The sequence below is a fragment of the Lissotriton helveticus genome, chromosome 6, assembly GCF_964261635.1.
Source record: "Lissotriton helveticus chromosome 6, aLisHel1.1, whole genome shotgun sequence".
Lineage (NCBI taxonomy): Eukaryota > Metazoa > Chordata > Amphibia > Caudata > Salamandridae > Lissotriton > Lissotriton helveticus.
Genome location: NC_136067.1, coordinates 2,033,583,225 through 2,033,600,786, shown reverse-complemented (window position 1 = coordinate 2,033,600,786; position 17,562 = coordinate 2,033,583,225). Strand labels below are relative to the sequence as shown.

At 49.9% G+C, this 17,562-nt stretch overlaps 1 protein-coding gene across 2 annotated transcripts in view; it reads right to left on the bottom strand.

Annotated features, from left to right (window-relative positions):
* The window catches only part of ASXL2 (ASXL transcriptional regulator 2), a 446,593-nt gene that overhangs the window by 227,163 nt on the left and 201,868 nt on the right, over positions 1–17,562 (bottom strand). Inside the window, exon 3 of one of the 2 annotated variants that reach the window (XM_078650022.1) lies at positions 14,832–14,940. The exons of the other annotated variant lie outside the window; for it this stretch is intronic. Coding sequence (XP_078506148.1) covers positions 14,832–14,940 — 109 coding nt within the window. The remainder of the gene's footprint in view (positions 1–14,831; positions 14,941–17,562) is intronic. 2 annotated transcript variants of the gene reach the window in all.

The window sequence follows — 17,562 nt, the reverse complement described above, 5'->3', positions numbered from 1 at the left end:
GGTACAGCCTTAGGCTCAACCATAATGACTCTAGCGGACATTGACTTGTTTTTCGGGTTATGTCTGCCGGCTGATGTGTGGAAGCAAATCCGAAAAGCCGACCACACAGATCTGTTCGGACATACCTGGAATCAACTCAGTGAACTAGATAGGCAACGGGAGCCCGGAAAGAAACCTGTAAAAGACATACTGGAACTCCCTGACAAAATAGTTCAGAAGCTAAAGACATTGATCCCAGAGAAGAAGGTAGACTGGTCGGTAGTCACGGCTTGCCGTCAGAAACCCCAGGAAGACGTATCAGAATACTTCTCCCGATTTGAGACGGTGTTCTCCGACTACAGTGGCCAAGACATGACCACTGCAACCGGACAACACCTATTCGTGCAAAACTACGTGAAGGGTCTATCGCAAGAGGTCTCCCAAAAGTTACAGACGAGCGAAGAGTAGTTGGGGGGCCTCCAAACCTGCAGCTATCCTTCAGATGGCTCAGTATTACGAACACCAAAAGAACGAGAACAAGAGGGCGACTGAGAAAAAGAAAAAGGACTTGAAAGAGCGAGTGATGATTGCTCAATTACAAGGAGTGACGACAGGAAGGGAACGGTATAGAGGAAACTACCAACCAAATGCACCCCCTAGAGACCGCACACCCACACCCGGCGCTCCACGAACAGACCTCGATGAGAACCAGTGTGCGTTTTGCAAAGGATTTGGTCATTGGAAGTCTCAATGCCCGGTCCTCCTGGAAATGCTTAAAAATAAAGAGACAAGAGACATGGCAAATGGCCCCAAAACTAGAGGGCAGGGGCAAGGGCACACCCACGACACCAACAATGACAGACCTGGCAGACCGAACACATTTGACCGCCCCCGACAGAACCAGTGCCAACAGTCTGACTGCGACAACACTCACGACTTTGCATAGGACTGCCAAGGGCAAGGAAGGGATCCAGTCGAGCTCTATGTTGACCAGCAAGGTCCTTACGTCACCGCTACGGTCCTAGGTACGAAGTCTCCATTTCTGGTGGACACTGGCGCGACACGTAGTGCGTTATCTAAACGACTGATTCCAAGGGCACCCTTGTCTGGCTCACACATAACATCAATAGGCTTTGATGGAACGCCCTCCACTAACCCTTTATCCGCACCGGTTTCCTTCGACTTGGACAGTAACCCCACTGACACGACGTTTCTGCTTTCCTCCAACACCCCCGATGCCATTATGGGACTTGATTTACTAAAGCATTTCCGAGCTACTATCAGGTGTTCACAGGACGGGGTTCGGGTTATCCTGTACGATAACCCGACCCTGCTCAGACATCATCATGCACTACACATGTCTTCCATCTCAGACGCTGACGCATCCTTACTTGACTCTCTACCTCTGTATCTGTGGGCTAAAACGGACGCTGACGTAGGACGAATGATGATCGACCCCGTGCGCATAACTGTCCGCCAAGATGCGATACTCCCAAAACTCCCACAATATCGGATATCGCCCGAAGGTGAGAAGGCATTGGTAATGATTATTCAGTCCCTGGTAGAGGCAGGAGTGGTAGAGGAAGTAGTCAGCAATATTTGCAACAGCCCCATCCTACCCATTGTGAAAAAGCAGGGCGAGGGAGATGAGAAAGCGTACCGCTTCATCATCGACCTTCGAGAGGTCAACAAGGTAGTTGTACCCCAGTACCCTGTAGTCTCAGATATCGCCACCATTCTGACCCTGATTCCTTCCACAGCCACCTCCTTCACTGTAATTGACCTCAAAAACGCTTTCTTCTCCATCCCCATCCACCCGGACAGCCGCTACCTTTTCGGCTTCACGTTAAAATCCCGCTCATATAGATTTTGTAGAGCTCCCCAAGGCTACACAGAAAGTCCCAGCATCTATAGCCAGGCCCTCAAGAGACAGCTGGACGCCGTTCAGCTACCGGAGGGAGTGGTGTTGATACAGCACGTCGATGACATCCTTTTGGCGGCCGACACCACTCCACTTGCAGTCACAGCCACCCTCCAACTCCTGCACTTCCTCGCGGAAAATGGCCACAAGGTCTCCAAAAAGAAGTTGCAATTCTGCCAACCCCAGGTCACCTACCTATGCCACCTCTTGTCCAAAGACGGGAGAAAGCTTACACCTGTTCGGATTCAGGCCATTCTGGAAACCCCCGTCCCAAAGACCCAGAAACAAGTCCGCTCCCTGGTAGGCCTCACCTCCTTCTACCGGCAGTGGTTGCCAAATTTCAGCCTCATTGTAAAGCCGCTACTTTCCCTACTAGCCAAAGATGTCCCCTTCCCACTCCCTTGGACCCCCGAATGCCAATCGTCCTTCAAAGAACTTCGAGATGCCCTTTGTTCTGCACCGGTCCTAGGAACCCCCGATTACACAAAGCCCTTCTCTCTCTACACTCACGAAAGGGAGGGGTGCGCTTTGTCTGTCCTGACTCAAACCATTGGCCCCAAGCAACGACCATGTGCCTATTTCTCTGCCACCCTTGACCCCGTAGCGAGAGCCTTGCCTGCCTGCCTTCAAGCCGTAGCTGCCGCTGCTGTCTCTATCCGACAGAGTGAGGGGATCGTACTCTCGAATTCCCTCACGGTATTAGTGCCCCATGCTGTTGACACCCTCTTGAACCAGACTAAGACGCAACACCTGACTAGCGCCCGACTGACTGGATATGAACTGACTCTGCTTGCACCCCACATCACGCTGAAAAGATGCACCACTCTGAACCCAGCCACTTTGTTGCCCTGCCCGAAAACGACCCGAACGTCCCCCCTATACATGACTGTGTGACCCTCACAGACGAACAGACTAGGAGTAGAGTTGACCTCCGAGACACCGCCTTCATGGACCCTGACGGAGAGCTATGGGTAGACGGTTCTTGCATAAAACTCCCCGACGGCACCACCTCAGCTGCCTATGCAGTTACCACAGCCCAAACCGTAGTTGAAACTGCCCGCATCGCGCAGCGATCCGCACAGGCGGCAGAGCTGATTGCCCTCACACGAGCATGTATTATAGCGACAGGGACTACTGCAAACATTTACACGGACAGCCAGTACGCCTTCGGAGTGGTTCACCATTTTGGACTCTTATGGAGGGAGAGGGGATTCCTGACGTCCCACGGCACGCCCATCCTCCACGGAGATTTAGTCTCCGCCCTGATTGAAGCAGTTCTCCTTCCCAAACGATTAGCGGTAATCAAATGTCAGGCACACAAGAAGGTGACAGACTTAGTCGGACAGGGAAACGCGTTGGCCGACATCACTGCCCGAACCACAGCTGAGAATAGGACAACGACACGTATGTATGTGACCAGGTCACAAGCAGAAAAATGGACTGACGTTAGGGAAACGATTAGGGACATCCAGATGGCCAGCTCACCACACGAATTGACTGAATGGGCACGGGTGGGATTGAAAGACGAGGAAGGCTGCTGGCGGACGAAGGACACCAACAAATGGTTGCTACCCAATTCATACTTGATCCCCATACTGACTATGGCACACTCCCCCGCACACATAGGATCTGCCCCCATGATCGAACTCATCTCCAGGGTTTGGCACAACGACAAGATTCCCGACTCAGCCAGACGCCTGGTCCAGCAATGCCTTATCTGTTTGCAACACAACCCTGGGAAAGGAACTGTGGTACCCCGGGGAGGGTTTGGGGTCCCCGACCATCCTTTTGAGGTCCTCCAGATGGACTACATCCAACTAGAAAGATGCCAAAGCCTGAAGTATGTATTGGTCATTGTGTGTGTTTTCAGCAAATGGGTAGAAGCCTATCCAACCCGTGATAACACTGCCATGACCACTGCCAAGGTACTGCTGAAAGAGTTTTTCCCTCGCTACGGTCTTTGTCGAATTCTATGGAGCGACAACGGCCCCCACTTCATAGCTGAAGTTATCCAACTAATCTTGAAAGGGTTGGGTGTAAAACAGAGGTTTCATGCAGTTTTTCACCCCCAATCTGCTGGCTTAGTTGAGCGACACAACGCCACATTGAAACTAAGACTGTCAAAGATAGTGGCCACCACAGGACTTAAATGGCCAGATGCCCTCCCACTGGCATTGCTATCGATGCGTTACACTCCCACTAAGCACCATTTGACCCCCTACGAGGTGGTATTTGGGCGACCGATGAACCTCTGGACTGCCCCTAAACCGACCTCCGTTCATGACGTCCCAGACGTCCTACTATATGATTACTTGTGCAAATTGACTAAAACATTGTCTGTCATTCATCAGCAGGGGCAGCAGGCCATCCCGATGCTTCCAGGGGTCCGGGTCACGATATCCAACCGGGAGATTATGTGCTGATCCGGAATTTCCAACGGACAAAGAGTCTGGAACCCCGGTGGACGGGCCCCTGGCAAGTACTGATTACCACCCGAACGGCTCTTCGAGTGGAGGGGAAGCGACACTGGCTACACGCGCACCACTGTAAGAAGGTCTCCTCGACCCTGACCACAACAGAAAACGTCAGCACCCAAGAAGAACTGCTGAACAAAGACCGGCCATCATTGAACTGTTATCCTGATATCGAGGCACTCGAACTTGCAAAATTCTCTGATCCCACTGTACCATCCAGGGAAGGGTATTTCCTGCGTCGAAAGGAGGGAGCTTCGGCTAAGTAGACCACAGACTAAGTTGAATCTCAGAACGGTAGCCTAAACACAACCAAGGGTTACCCGAAGAGAGGCTAAACGAAGTCAGCGGTTCTGCCCACTACCGAGCACCTTGAAGATGATGGAAGCGCCAGATAAGAAGACAACGGAATCAACAGGAAATACCCGTTATCGGAATCCAAAGACTGACAGTATACACAAATCAAAGACAATTGTTCTTTTCATTGTCCTCCTCTTTTGCCTCCTCCTCATGACTTCTTTCTGGATCATGGAAGAGAGCGCACCCGCTCATCAGATATTGCTGACCACTGCACAGCCAACTACTACGAAGGAGCATCACCTGATCTCCCTTTCGCCTCAGCTCCGAGAAAGGCGTAAGGAGTTCTGGAACAATTCCTTCGTGCAACTGTTGCACCAACACAACCTTGCCGCCAACGCCACAAACTGCTGGATCTGCGGGTTGCTCCCGCATGCCACCGGACACTCCATCCCTTTCATCCCTTCCCCTTTCTCAGTTCACGGTTCTTGCCTTGCCTGGTTGACCCTCTTGCAAGAGAGCTACAGGGACAACGCCACTTCTGGTCAGACAGTGTCGCACTTCTACCACGGGTTCTGGCTGAACAAAACCAGAAGGACTTCTGCTCCCTTTTGTCCTTTGACCTCTGGCTCCTCCTTCCAGATGGACATCCCTGCCAAGGAACGAGTCGAAATGCAGGTGTTCCATAATCCAGCCAGACCCACCTTCTCCTACTTACGGAAACGAACTGCTGCCACTCTGACGGTGGCTCTGTCTGTTATCAATGTCACGGGCCTCGTGTGCCTCGAAGGCTTGGGAACACAGCCGGTGGGTCACAGCTCCTGCCACATCACCAGAACATTGGACGCCATCGCCCCCTCCTTTGTTGCTTCTCCGAATATGTACTTTGTTTGCGGCACCAAAGCCTACACTTGGCTTCCAAAAAGCTGGGGGGGTACCTGCTACGTCGCCTTCGTTCTCCCTCCAACGTACGTGGCCCCAGCAAACCACCACAGACAGAAGCGCGCAAAAGACATTGAACAAGCCGACTCCACTGGAGCACAGTTCTTGGATGCAGTGAAGGGACTGGTTCCTCTGTGGGGCCCAATGGCAAACAGCCGCGCCATCCGCCACCTGACCCAGGCAGTAGAAACAACCATGAACATCACGGCTGGCATCCTCACTAACAATACGGCCGAACTTCAGGCAGTCCGCCTGGTGGCTCTTCAGAACCGCCTTATCTAGATGTGGTTCTAGCTGACCGAGGAGGAGCATGCCGCATCATTGGGTCCAGCTGTTGCACCTACGTGCCAGATAACTCGTCCTCAGTCTACAAAGCAATCGAACACCTCCACAGACTTTCCTCAGAGGTTCACCAGGAACAGGAAGGATGGTCGCTTGGGAGCTGGTTTTGGGGCACCTTGAAGGACTGGGGATGGAGGTTATTCACATTTATATTGATACCGGTCGTGATATTGTGTGGGTGTTGCCTAGGTATTCAATGTTTGCCACCTCTGTGTTCGCTCATTGCTAACTGCATGTGCCCTAAGACTTCGGACTTCAAAACTGAACACATGAAAGCATTGTATGACCTCGAAATAAGAAATATAATGGGGATTGACGTAAATTGACAAGCTGGCTAGATATGTTGAAAAGGGAGGACTGTTAAAATCTAGATTGTGGCGTAAACATTATCGGCGCCATCTTGTCTCCTTTCGGATCCATGCGTGCGCGTAAGCAGCAGCCATTTTGAATGCCATGACCCCTCTGCCTACTGCCGATAGCCAGCGCGTCTCACCCCCTCACACCCCGGCTTCGCAAGCACACCCCCCCCTTTTTCGACAGCCCCCGGTCTCTCCTGTTTACCCCTAAACGCACCTCCAGCGTGACCCTGCCTCCGAGCCACATCCCGCGCTGAACCCCCCCACACCCTTTCATCTCATTCATAAAACAGGCCCCTTTGATAAACCTCTTCCTCCTTGCCCGATTGTTCGGCCCGACCCCAGGCCCTACAGTAGGACCTCGCCTCACTTCAAAGGAGCGGGGATTAATCAATGCCCTCACACCCCTAGATCCGATCGATTACCCGCATTTCTGTTCCCAGCGGAATACCCAGCTGCGCGATAGCCATCATGCTGAGATTAGGGGTGGGGACTCCTACTGTAGATATGTGTGGGAGCGGACCTGAACCGGGGATTCCAAAGACGCCTTTCTCCGGACTTCAAAGCATTACTAAGAATGTGTTGCATGTAATAAAGTAATAAACCAGTGTATAAGAGGCCAGGCCTCAGAGATGTCGAGAGAGCACCTCGAGAAGATACCCTGTTGTCTGATTTGACGTGTTCTGTTCCGTCGGAAATAAACTCCTGTTTCCTGCCTTCCAGTCTCCAGCGCCTGCCTCTTTATTTGGGTAATCGTGAGTTGGGTGAGAAGCGGCTAACACCGGGCAAACCTAGAAAAGGGGTAAACGACCTGATCTGCCTGAACCCTTTTTCATCACTAACTGTGCCACAATATTGTTGTTGGTGGAATATTCTGGGTCTGGTGTGAGTACTAATGGTTGTGGTAGTACAGGGGTTGATGATTCAAGGGGGAGGCTAGTCATCTTTTGGTGCACCACTCAGCAGGGGATGGTCATCTTTTTGTGCACCACTCAGCAGGGGATGGTCATCCTTTGGTGCACCACTCAGCAGGGGTTGGTCATCTTTTGGTGCACCAATCAGCAGGGGCTGGTCATCTTTTGGGGCACCACTCAGCAGGGGCTGGTCATCTTTTGGTGCACCAATCAGCAGGGGCTGGTCATCTTTTGGTGCACCACTCAGCAGGGGCTGGTCATCTTTTGGTGCACCACTCAGCAGGGGGTGGTCATCTTTTGGTGCACCACTCAGCAGGGGATGGTCATCTTTTGATGCACCAATCAGCAGGGGCTGGTCATCTTTTGGTGCACCAATCAGCAGGGGCTAGTCATCTTTTGGTGCACCACTCAGCAGGGGCTAGTCATCTTTTGGTGCACCAATCAGCAGGGGCTGGTCATCTTTTGGTGCACCAATCAGTCATCTTTTGGTGCACCAATCAGCAGGGGCTGGTCATCTTTTGGTGCACCAATCAGCAGGGGCTGGTCATCTTTTGGTGCACCACTCAGCAGGGGCTGGTCATCTTTTGGTGCACCAATCAGCAGGGGCTAGTCATCTTTGGTGCACCACTCAGTAGGGGCTGGTCATCTTTTGGTGCACCACTCAGCAGGGGATGGTCATCTTTTGGTGCACCACTCAGCAGGGGATGGTCATCTTCTGGTGCACCAATCAGCAGGGGCTGGTCATCTTTTGGTGCACCAATCAGCAGGGGCTGGTCATCTTTTGGTGCACCACTCAGCAGGGGTTGGTCATCTTTTGGTGCACCACTCAGCAGGGGCTGGTCATCTTTTGGTGCACCACTCAGCAGGGGCTAGTCATCTTTTGGTGCACCACTCAGCAGGGGCTGGTCATCTTTTGGTGCACCAATCAGCAGGGGCTGTTCATCTTTTGGTGCACAAATCAGCAGGGGCTGGTCATCTTTTGGTGCCCCAATCAGCAGGGGCTGGTCATCTTTTGGTGTACCAAACTACAGGGACTGGTCATCTTTTGGTGCACCACTCAGCAGGGACTGGTCATCTTTTGGTGCACCACTCAGCAGGGGCTGGTCATTCTTTGGAGCACCACTCAGCAGGGGCTGGTCATCCTTTGGTGCACCACTCAGCAGGGGCTGGTCATCCTTTGGTGCACCACTCAGCAGGGGATGGTCATCCTTTGGTGCACCACTCAGCAGGGGTTGGTCATCTTTTGGTGCACCAATCAGCAGGGGCTGGTCATCTTTTGGGGCACCACTCAGCAGGGGCTGGTCATCTTTTGGTGCACCAATCAGCAGGGGGTGGTCATCTTTTGGTGCACCACTCAGCAGGGGATGGTCATCTTTTGGTGCACCACTCAGCAGGGGGTGGTCATCTTTTGGTGCACCACTCAGCAGGGGATGGTCATCTTTTGATGCACCAATCAGCAGGGGCTGGTCATCTTTTGGTGCACCAATCAGCAGGGGCTAGTCATCTTTTGGTGCACCACTCAGCAGGGGCTAGTCATCTTTTGGTGCACCAATCAGCAGGGGCTGGTCATCTTTTGGTGCACCAATCAGTCATCTTTTGGTGCACCAATCAGCAGGGGCTGGTCATCTTTTGGTGCACCAATCAGCAGGGGCTGGTCATCTTTTGGTGCACCACTCAGCAGGGGCTGGTCATCTTTTGGTGCACCAATCAGCAGGGGCTAGTCATCTTTGGTGCACCACTCAGTAGGGGCTGGTCATCTTTTGGTGCACCACTCAGCAGGGGATGGTCATCTTTTGGTGCACCACTCAGCAGGGGATGGTCATCTTCTGGTGCACCAATCAGCAGGGGCTGGTCATCTTTTGGTGCACCAATCAGCAGGGGCTGGTCATCTTTTGGTGCACCACTCAGCAGGGGTTGGTCATCTTTTGGTGCACCACTCAGCAGGGGCTGGTCATCTTTTGGTGCACCACTCAGCAGGGGCTAGTCATCTTTTGGTGCACCACTCAGCAGGGGCTGGTCATCTTTTGGTGCACCAATCAGCAGGGGCTGTTCATCTTTTGGTGCACAAATCAGCAGGGGCTGGTCATCTTTTGGTGCCCCAATCAGCAGGGGCTGGTCATCTTTTGGTGTACCAAACTACAGGGACTGGTCATCTTTTGGTGCACCACTCAGCAGGGACTGGTCATCTTTTGGTGCACCACTCAGCAGGGGCTGGTCATTCTTTGGAGCACCACTCAGCAGGGGCTGGTCATCCTTTGGTGCACCACTCAGCAGGGGCTGGTCATCCTTTGGTGCACCACTCAGCAGGGGATGGTCATCCTTTGGTGCACCACTCAGCAGGGGCTGGTCATCTTTTGGTGCACCACTCAGCAGGGGCTGGTCATCTTTTGGCGTACCAAACTACAGGGACTGGTCATCTTTTGGTGCACCACTCAGCAGGGACTGGTCATCTTTTGGTGCACCACTCAGCAGGGACTGGTCATTTTTTGGTGCACCAATCAGCAGGGGCTGGTCATCTTTTGGTGCACCAATCAGCAGGGGCTGGTCATCCTTTGGTGCACCACTCAGCAGGGGATGGTCATCTTTTGGTGCACCAATCAGCAGGGGCTGGACATCTTTTGGCGCACCACTCAGCCGGGACTGGTCATCTTTTTGTGCACCACTCAGCAGGGGCTGGTCATCTTTTGGTGCACCACTCAGCAGGGGCTGGTCATCTTTTGGTGCACCACTCAGCAGGATCTCTCACCGCTGCCCTTATCCCTCCAGGAGAGACCAGCCCTGCCTGCCTTGAACTACCAGCCTAATGCTTCACTGTCTCACCACCGCCATGGACCAGGGCCTGTAGAACAAGGTTACGCGCAGACCACAAAGCGCGGGAGTGCAGCTGGTCCTCAGCAGACACAGGAAAATCAGCCTCATAGAGCCCTCCTGGCGACAGCCTTTATAACCGGAAACCACAAGCAGCAGAGAAATCCTGAGATGGAAGGATAAAGCTGATCAAAGACTCTGTTTTCCAAATATTCCCAGAGACCAAAGTAGAAACACTGGGTACCGAAAGGCTTCCTTATATCCAACCCGCTAGGTGAGTGGTGAGTGGCGCAAAGTCCTGACTAATCAGTCAACTACTCCCAAGAGAGTGATAGACCAAACTTCACCCAAGCTTCTACTTGCACTTCCCAAGTGATACGTCTGGGCCAATGGCGTGAAGTACGATTTACAACAAGAAGGCACTGCTGTTACCTCCCGATTGGAAGACAACTTTATGGAGAAAAATTAAAGGCTAATTCATTTATCTTTCCAGAGATAAAGTAGCGACGATTCTTCTGAAATAATTACTAGTAGTTTAAAGATTTTTTCCTGCTTAACATACATCAGGAATGAGAATTACAATTTTACTCAAGAAACGACTTTACTCCACGGTTCGAAAGTAGAGAGTACAATACTGCCTCTACAAAACCTTATCTGGAGCACTGCTCAGCTCGTTTTTAGCACAAATTGGCTAGATTAGTGTTTGATTTTTGCACCGTTTGGTGGAGCACGCCACCCTCTCATCTGCTGTGCCTCGCCCTGAACCTGCCGAAGACGTTTTGGGCACCAAAGCAGTGCGTTGGAAGAAACAGGCACAATGGCGAAAAGAAATACTTAACTAAATTTTGTTTTTTCATCTCCGAAAACCTGAAGCGCGACAGAGCTTTCTTCAGCAGTTCCAGCCTCGGCGGTGGGCTGACATGGAGGCGGTCCCCAGGCGTGCCACATGTTTTTGTGGGGCCTGGGTCAACAAAGTTTCGAGGGCCCTAACGGACCTCTTACAAAGTTTTTTAAAAATGCCATTCAACGAAAGAGAAAACACAGCAGATTCAGCAACTTGTGCCGTCTAGCGGTATTAGCCACGTTTGGTGTCTCCTCAAGTTGCAGAAGATGCGCAAGGCCCAGAAAAAGCAAGGGCGCATGAGGAGTAATGACACATCTGCGCCTCCATTTCTTGTCCCCCTTCTAAGGGGCCTCACAGATCCACAAACCCGCCTGGAGACCAGATCTACTGAGCTTTCTGAAGAAAATAACCCATCATCAACCAGATTGTGCGTAAACATCAGATGTAAATTCGCCATTTGGAATCCTCAGATCCTAGGACTGTCCAACAACCAAGTGTTCCATGGTGGCTAACGTAGACTTCTTAAGTCTAACCTTGTGATGAGTTTTTTGTTAACTCTTTGAACTCTTAGCAGTCAAGGATACTGATCTCACTCAGGCAATTTTTATGCTTTTCAGGATTACTAAGTTTAATTAATGGTTGTGTTACTTTTTTCAAATCTGTCCTATCGCCAGGCCCGAAAAGCTAGCGGCACATAGTTAACATACAGATCTATTTGCATTTTAGACACTATGTTATATTGTATCTCTTACTTGTAGTGTATTGTGATTACTAATTCCTACACATCCTGATGCAGGAGTGAACAATTCAGTAAAGTGAAAAGTTTGGTCTACGCTATCTAAGAGTGAGCCATGGGGTACTCCGATTGGCCTGTGGCCCATCTCTGCAAGGCGAGAGAATATAGAAAAAGGCAGACTTAATTGCATATTTCCTACCACTGTTCGGTGGCCTGTTTAAGTAGACTGTGCCATCGTTATGAAGTGCTATCATTATTGTCCCATTGGTGGCCGTCACCTGGTGAGACGGCTGAGAAGGACAGGCGAAGTTTCATAAATATCTAATCAGAGCATATGCTTTTCCATGGTGGCAGGATCTGACATGTAAGTAGGGTTTCTAATAAGTCAATGGAAATTTGAAGGATCCGCTGCAAGTTGGGTGCAAACTTGGCTTTAACTAACAATTTCTTTGTCATGGTTAAGTTATATCAAAAATATTTTTTTATAGAAGGTCCAATAGTATTTTCTGAGGATCCGTGTATTTGTGTCTGTGTCTCAGACCCCTGCACCACGGGGACTATTGTTACACACCTGTGTGCTCACCTTCAGGCCACGTGCCATTGTAAGGATCTTTCTGCTTTTAACTGCGCTAAGTGTAACCACAGGCAACCACAAAAGAATAACACTTGATTTTTGCTTTTAAAAAGTGGGTAGAGTAATCTAGGGCGGGGGAGCCCTTCCCAAAATAATAAAGACACCCTAGTAATCCTCAGATAAATGCAAGTTAAAATCAAGCCGCACAAGCGTTATAAAGTCAAGAAAACAGCACAATTAAATTCCAAAACCAGTTCAGAAAAATAAAGAAAAGTTTTATAAACAAATATATACCCCAATGATGATTAAAATTGAATGAGGGGAATCAGAGTTATTAATTTTGTAAGTTTTTAGACAAAAAGCATCTAGAAAAAGTAAAGCACAAAAAATATAAAAGTTTGCAGTTGACCAGGATTTACGTGCAATTTCAGGCCAACCACAATATAGCAGAGGTCGGATACCCTAAAAGGGTTGTCCAGGTCAAAAATATTACAGTCTGGCTTAGACTTTTGTTTATGGAGAACCTAGCTGAACCAAGGCAGCAAAAACTGCTTTTAGATATTTGGTCACTGTGAAGTCACACCATCTATTGTTACCACATTTTATATATTAACCGCACAGTCTTGTGGGCATACAAGGCACATATTATGGGAATTTTAATAATAGGTTTTTCTCCTTGGAAGAGACATTTTCCCTTCCCATGTGTCACTATGGGGCATTTAAACTGCAGTCCACCAGAGCACAATGGTGGTCCTGGCAGTCATACTTTTGTCATATATGTGGCCCGTGTAAATACAGAATGGAGCCCACATACGACACTGATCTTCCAAGCCATTGGTGTATTTTCTACCCCACCTACCATGACCTTATGGGAAAGTTAAATACACCAATGGGGTGAAAGCAATTTTGACCGCAGCATTTTAGAACCAGAGCACGCGCACAGTGGCACTGAACAACAGTGTTACAAAATGGACACAGTGATCATATCAGCACCCAAAGGAGCAGGAAAACGGAAAAAATCTGGGGTGACCACACAGAAAAGGCAGACTCAACAGCAGATTTCCTACCATTGCCAGGCGGCCTGTTTACACTTCTTGTACCCGAGTCGGAAAAGCATCATAGCAATTGATTCACAGTGTGGCACAGGGGTTTCCCCACACTGACGACCCCTGCACATCCAGGGATATCAGAATATGTTTTGAAATCTTTTACACAGGCCAGTCACACCTTCACTGCCTTCCAACCACATGGAAGTATATCCCAGCAGGGAGGAACCGGAAATAAAAAACAGAAAGAAAATAAGCTCCAGGCAGAGAGGTTGGCGGTGAAATCTCACACGCAGCGTGGCACTACCCCTGAGAACTGTTTCATCACATCAGGAGCACCGAGCAGGTTCAACATTGAAGCACAGTGGGGTCTCCTCTTAAAAATAAAAGCCAAATCATGCTTAAATAAGCAAATAAAAGACAAACCATGCTTAAATAAACATAAATCTATTGTTTGCGTGTTTTACTCAATTATTGGATGCTTAACACAGACAGGTTTGCTCCTGGGGGGCCTGCAGGTAGCACAGGCCGCTCACATCTAATTATGCAGCAATGGATGGTACACAAAGAGAAAATCCAGCATCATATGGGGACCTATTTTATGCCACTTTTTTTTTAACCTTCATAACATTTTTCTTGCGAGGAAATCCCTTCACGTGGACCCTCTGAAAACACGGGTAGGTTCTGGCACTTTCCCACATTCATTAAACAATTTACAACTACATGACGTGGCAGCAATGAGTGTGAGAAGTCTTGGAGAGTTTGTGAACACACACCCAATTATGGTTTTGTGAGGGCTCGCCACATTCTCAGAGGAGCAGCACACCCCTCGTAGTGCTCCCAGATGTGTGAGGCGCTATGGAACTCAGGAGCTGAGCACAGCTCTGGTGCATGGCGTGACTTCCAGCCCAGTGCGTGGAGCATAAAAACACAAAAACCCACCAGCAATGAACAGAGTACAAGGGAGGGAAAAGCAACAACAGTAACCCGCACACTCACAGCCAGAGCGCCCTCTTGCACAGCACGGCCCTTCAGAAACCAATCACATGAGCGATGGAACTACATGAGAGAAGGAACAATACTAAACGCTGTGTCCACGCAAACTGGCCTCGCAGGAGCAAAAAGAAAACAATAAACTTACTGTTCTACTCAAGTCGTTTTCAGGCTTCGAGCTCCTCTTTCCTGCAGCCCAAGCAAGGACTGTGTCGCTCAGGAAAGTGTTTTCCAAGTCAATGTTTCAAAGTCAAATATAAAGAAAGGGTCTGCCTGCCCCCTGCCTGGCACCCACCTCTAGGAATCCTGCCTGAACACAGCCAGACAGGTATGCTGACTGACAGAGCAAAAGATGGCGGAGGGATCTGGGGTGAACACAGTTACTTTGAAGGTAAGGGTGGGAAGACGAGGGATGGCGAGGTTCCAGCATGGCAGCCAATCAGCACACCTGGGCAGGTACCCAGGACCGCTGCCGTGCCAGGATTGCGAAGAATATGTGGTTTGTCAGAGGGAAAAAGGCTTACTCTGTCGAAGCACTTCCACTGTTCAGCCTACAACCATCCACAGAGCATCAAAGCCAGCAGGAGTCATGAAAACAAGACGCGTACCTTCAGCGTGTAGACTCCCATCCGACCAGGGACTTTGTAGAAAATGCCCTCGTCTCCCCGGGAGTTAGTGTGGAGCATCGCATTGAGGCAAGCAAGAGGGGAGGTGCCGCTGAAAAAAGATAAAACAAGAGGGTCAGCCTTCGCAACGCCACCATCGCAGCGCGCCGCTATCCGAATATCACTTCTGAGGACAGTAACAAAACATTACCTGGATTAGAGTCTGTCTCCCAGATACAAGAAAGGTGACTGTCCATATAAGACAAGGGGTATTGTTGAATATTGCACATTTAAAGCAAAGGTGTGGTGGGAGGAGCATGGAACGAAGAGCATGGGGAGAACATGGCTGCCAGAAAAGGTAGGAGAGAAGACTGAAGGGATCAATGGAGCGCATCTGAAACAGGGACCCTGAAGAAGCACAGGAATTCTGGGTCAACCACTGCTCCGAAACATGTCATCGCCCCCCTTTCACAGTGGATGCTGGCCAGGACATGAATGGATGATGCAAAGAATATGGAATAAAGAGATGTGTTCAGACAATCATCTGATGAACCAGATATCAGTCAGAGCAAGAAATATGCCCCATAGTCGGATACCTGCTGCGCGAGATCAAAACAAAATGTCCACAGTATTACCTCTGATCCCTACACCCACACCCCTACATCTATCAGTCTCACCAGCTCTCCTGACACACAACTCCTGGAAGACACAGATTTAGTACATTATCCACCTTGTCTCCTCTCACCCCAATACATCGCACAGTCACACGCGATGAGTTCCAAAACTAGACTACAACCAGGGGTGGCGTCTCTGTTTGACCGGTGGAGCGTCGTCCCACAGGCCAGAGCTGAATAATAAAGTGGTAATAAAGTTTATTTATTACCATTTTATTTTTCAGCAACCAACAAATTCTGAACTGAGTGACAGGAGGGGTGGGGCTGTGCACTTTAAAATGTGTATGTCTCTTTAGCCTGCCATCTTGGGGCGGCTAGACAGACAGGCACATTTTAAAGTTTGCTAACCTAGCTGTCTTAGACAACAGGGTTAGAGAAAGCGCAGGCCTCTAGTGCTATTGAGAGAGGTGAGAGAGGCTGCTCCAACCAATCCTGGCGCTGCTCTCATTTCTGGACAATAAAAAAACACAGCAACCCCACCCAATGAGAGGAGGCATTGATTATCAACACGTTTCCTGCTGATCAGACTCTAAAGAGCTGAGTTAAAACAGAATAAAGCATTCAGGTAAAAACCCTTCATTCTCCACAGTGACTAGGATAGTTCAGTACAACTGATGAGAAGTTCTGTGGAGCATAATTTGCATTAGAAACTTTTTTTGTTGAAATCTGCATTAAATAGCACTTATCACTCCTATGTGGGGCACACAAGCACTTACTTGCACATGTAGCATCCTATATCATATGTGGGGTGTGTTCGAAAGAGTGCGGTCTTTGTTTTGAGCCTCTGTGGAAGTGTTTCCATGGAACTGAAAAAAGGCCCAGGACCCAAAATAAAAGTGCTCCCCAATTAGTGAACCAGAAAGCTAAAAAAGTGGCCTATGTTTGCAAATCGGGTGGGGGGGAGGGGGGGTCGGGATTAACTCACAAAGACAAGCTGTGTAGGTGTTTTGCAAGGTGTGGAAAGCTGCATGCATCTGTGCTTGCTGTAGGCAATGTTTGTCTTAATGTATGGGAAATCAACAGTAAAAACAGGCCCAGAAGACCATAAAACAGGCTCAGAAACAGCCAAACACCGGTCCCCACACTGACCCGTCACACAGCCCGTTGGGCACTGCCTGGTTCATTGCCCTCTAGGCCAGTCCGACCCTGAGGCGTGGTGGACACCAAGGTGCAGTGTGGTGGGCAAGGAGATGTGAGTGACAGACGGGAATTTTTAGGTCGAGCCTAGGGTCAGCACGCATTCTCTGCGAGGCATGCTGTAATCCCTCTGTGGAGTTTGAACACACCCATCACACGCCCACAGCTTTTCATTGGTTTCTTGGCCCGCCTTTATACATTACATAGTTTTCGTTGGTAAACTGAGTACATTTGTCCCACCTTGTGGCTGTTTAGTTCACACCCTGGCGATTGGCCATGCTACATTGATCCTTTAGATATAGGCAATATATAGCGTCCACGCACTACTTTTTCTTTTGTCTCGATTTTCCTGTTCCAAGCTCTGCAGCTATCATGGAGGCCATCCTTATTGAATTTGTTCCCGCCCCCCTTCCGCCATGGTTTGTGTTGCCTTTAATCCCTTCCCCTCCCGTTGTCTGCATTCAATTTCTTACCGCCCACACCAGTTGTCCGAGTTTACTTCGTACCCGCCCGCCTCCCGATCTCCAGATTCATTTTCTTCCCACCCCCATCCCGGTGTCCGTTAACTTTGTTTCCGCCCCCTTCCTGTTCTCCGTATTCACTTTCCTCCTACACCCTTCCCGTTGTCCTGTTAACTTTGTTCCCGCCCCCCTCCCGATGTCCGTGTTAACTTTCTTTCCTCACCCCTACCGTTCTCCATATGGCTCAACTCCAGGCCCACAAGCAGCCGCAGAGATGAGTGCATCCGGCTCCACCTATTCAATAGGCTGGCACGTCAAGCCACCCAACCTTCTGGGTATGATACGGGACATATTACGCTACTGCCCGTACTTCCATTTTCACAACGGAGGCGAGGTTCGGGTCCTAGACCACATTAGGCTGTTGGTGCCTGGGCTAGAGACAAGTACCCCCTCTGCGTCAAA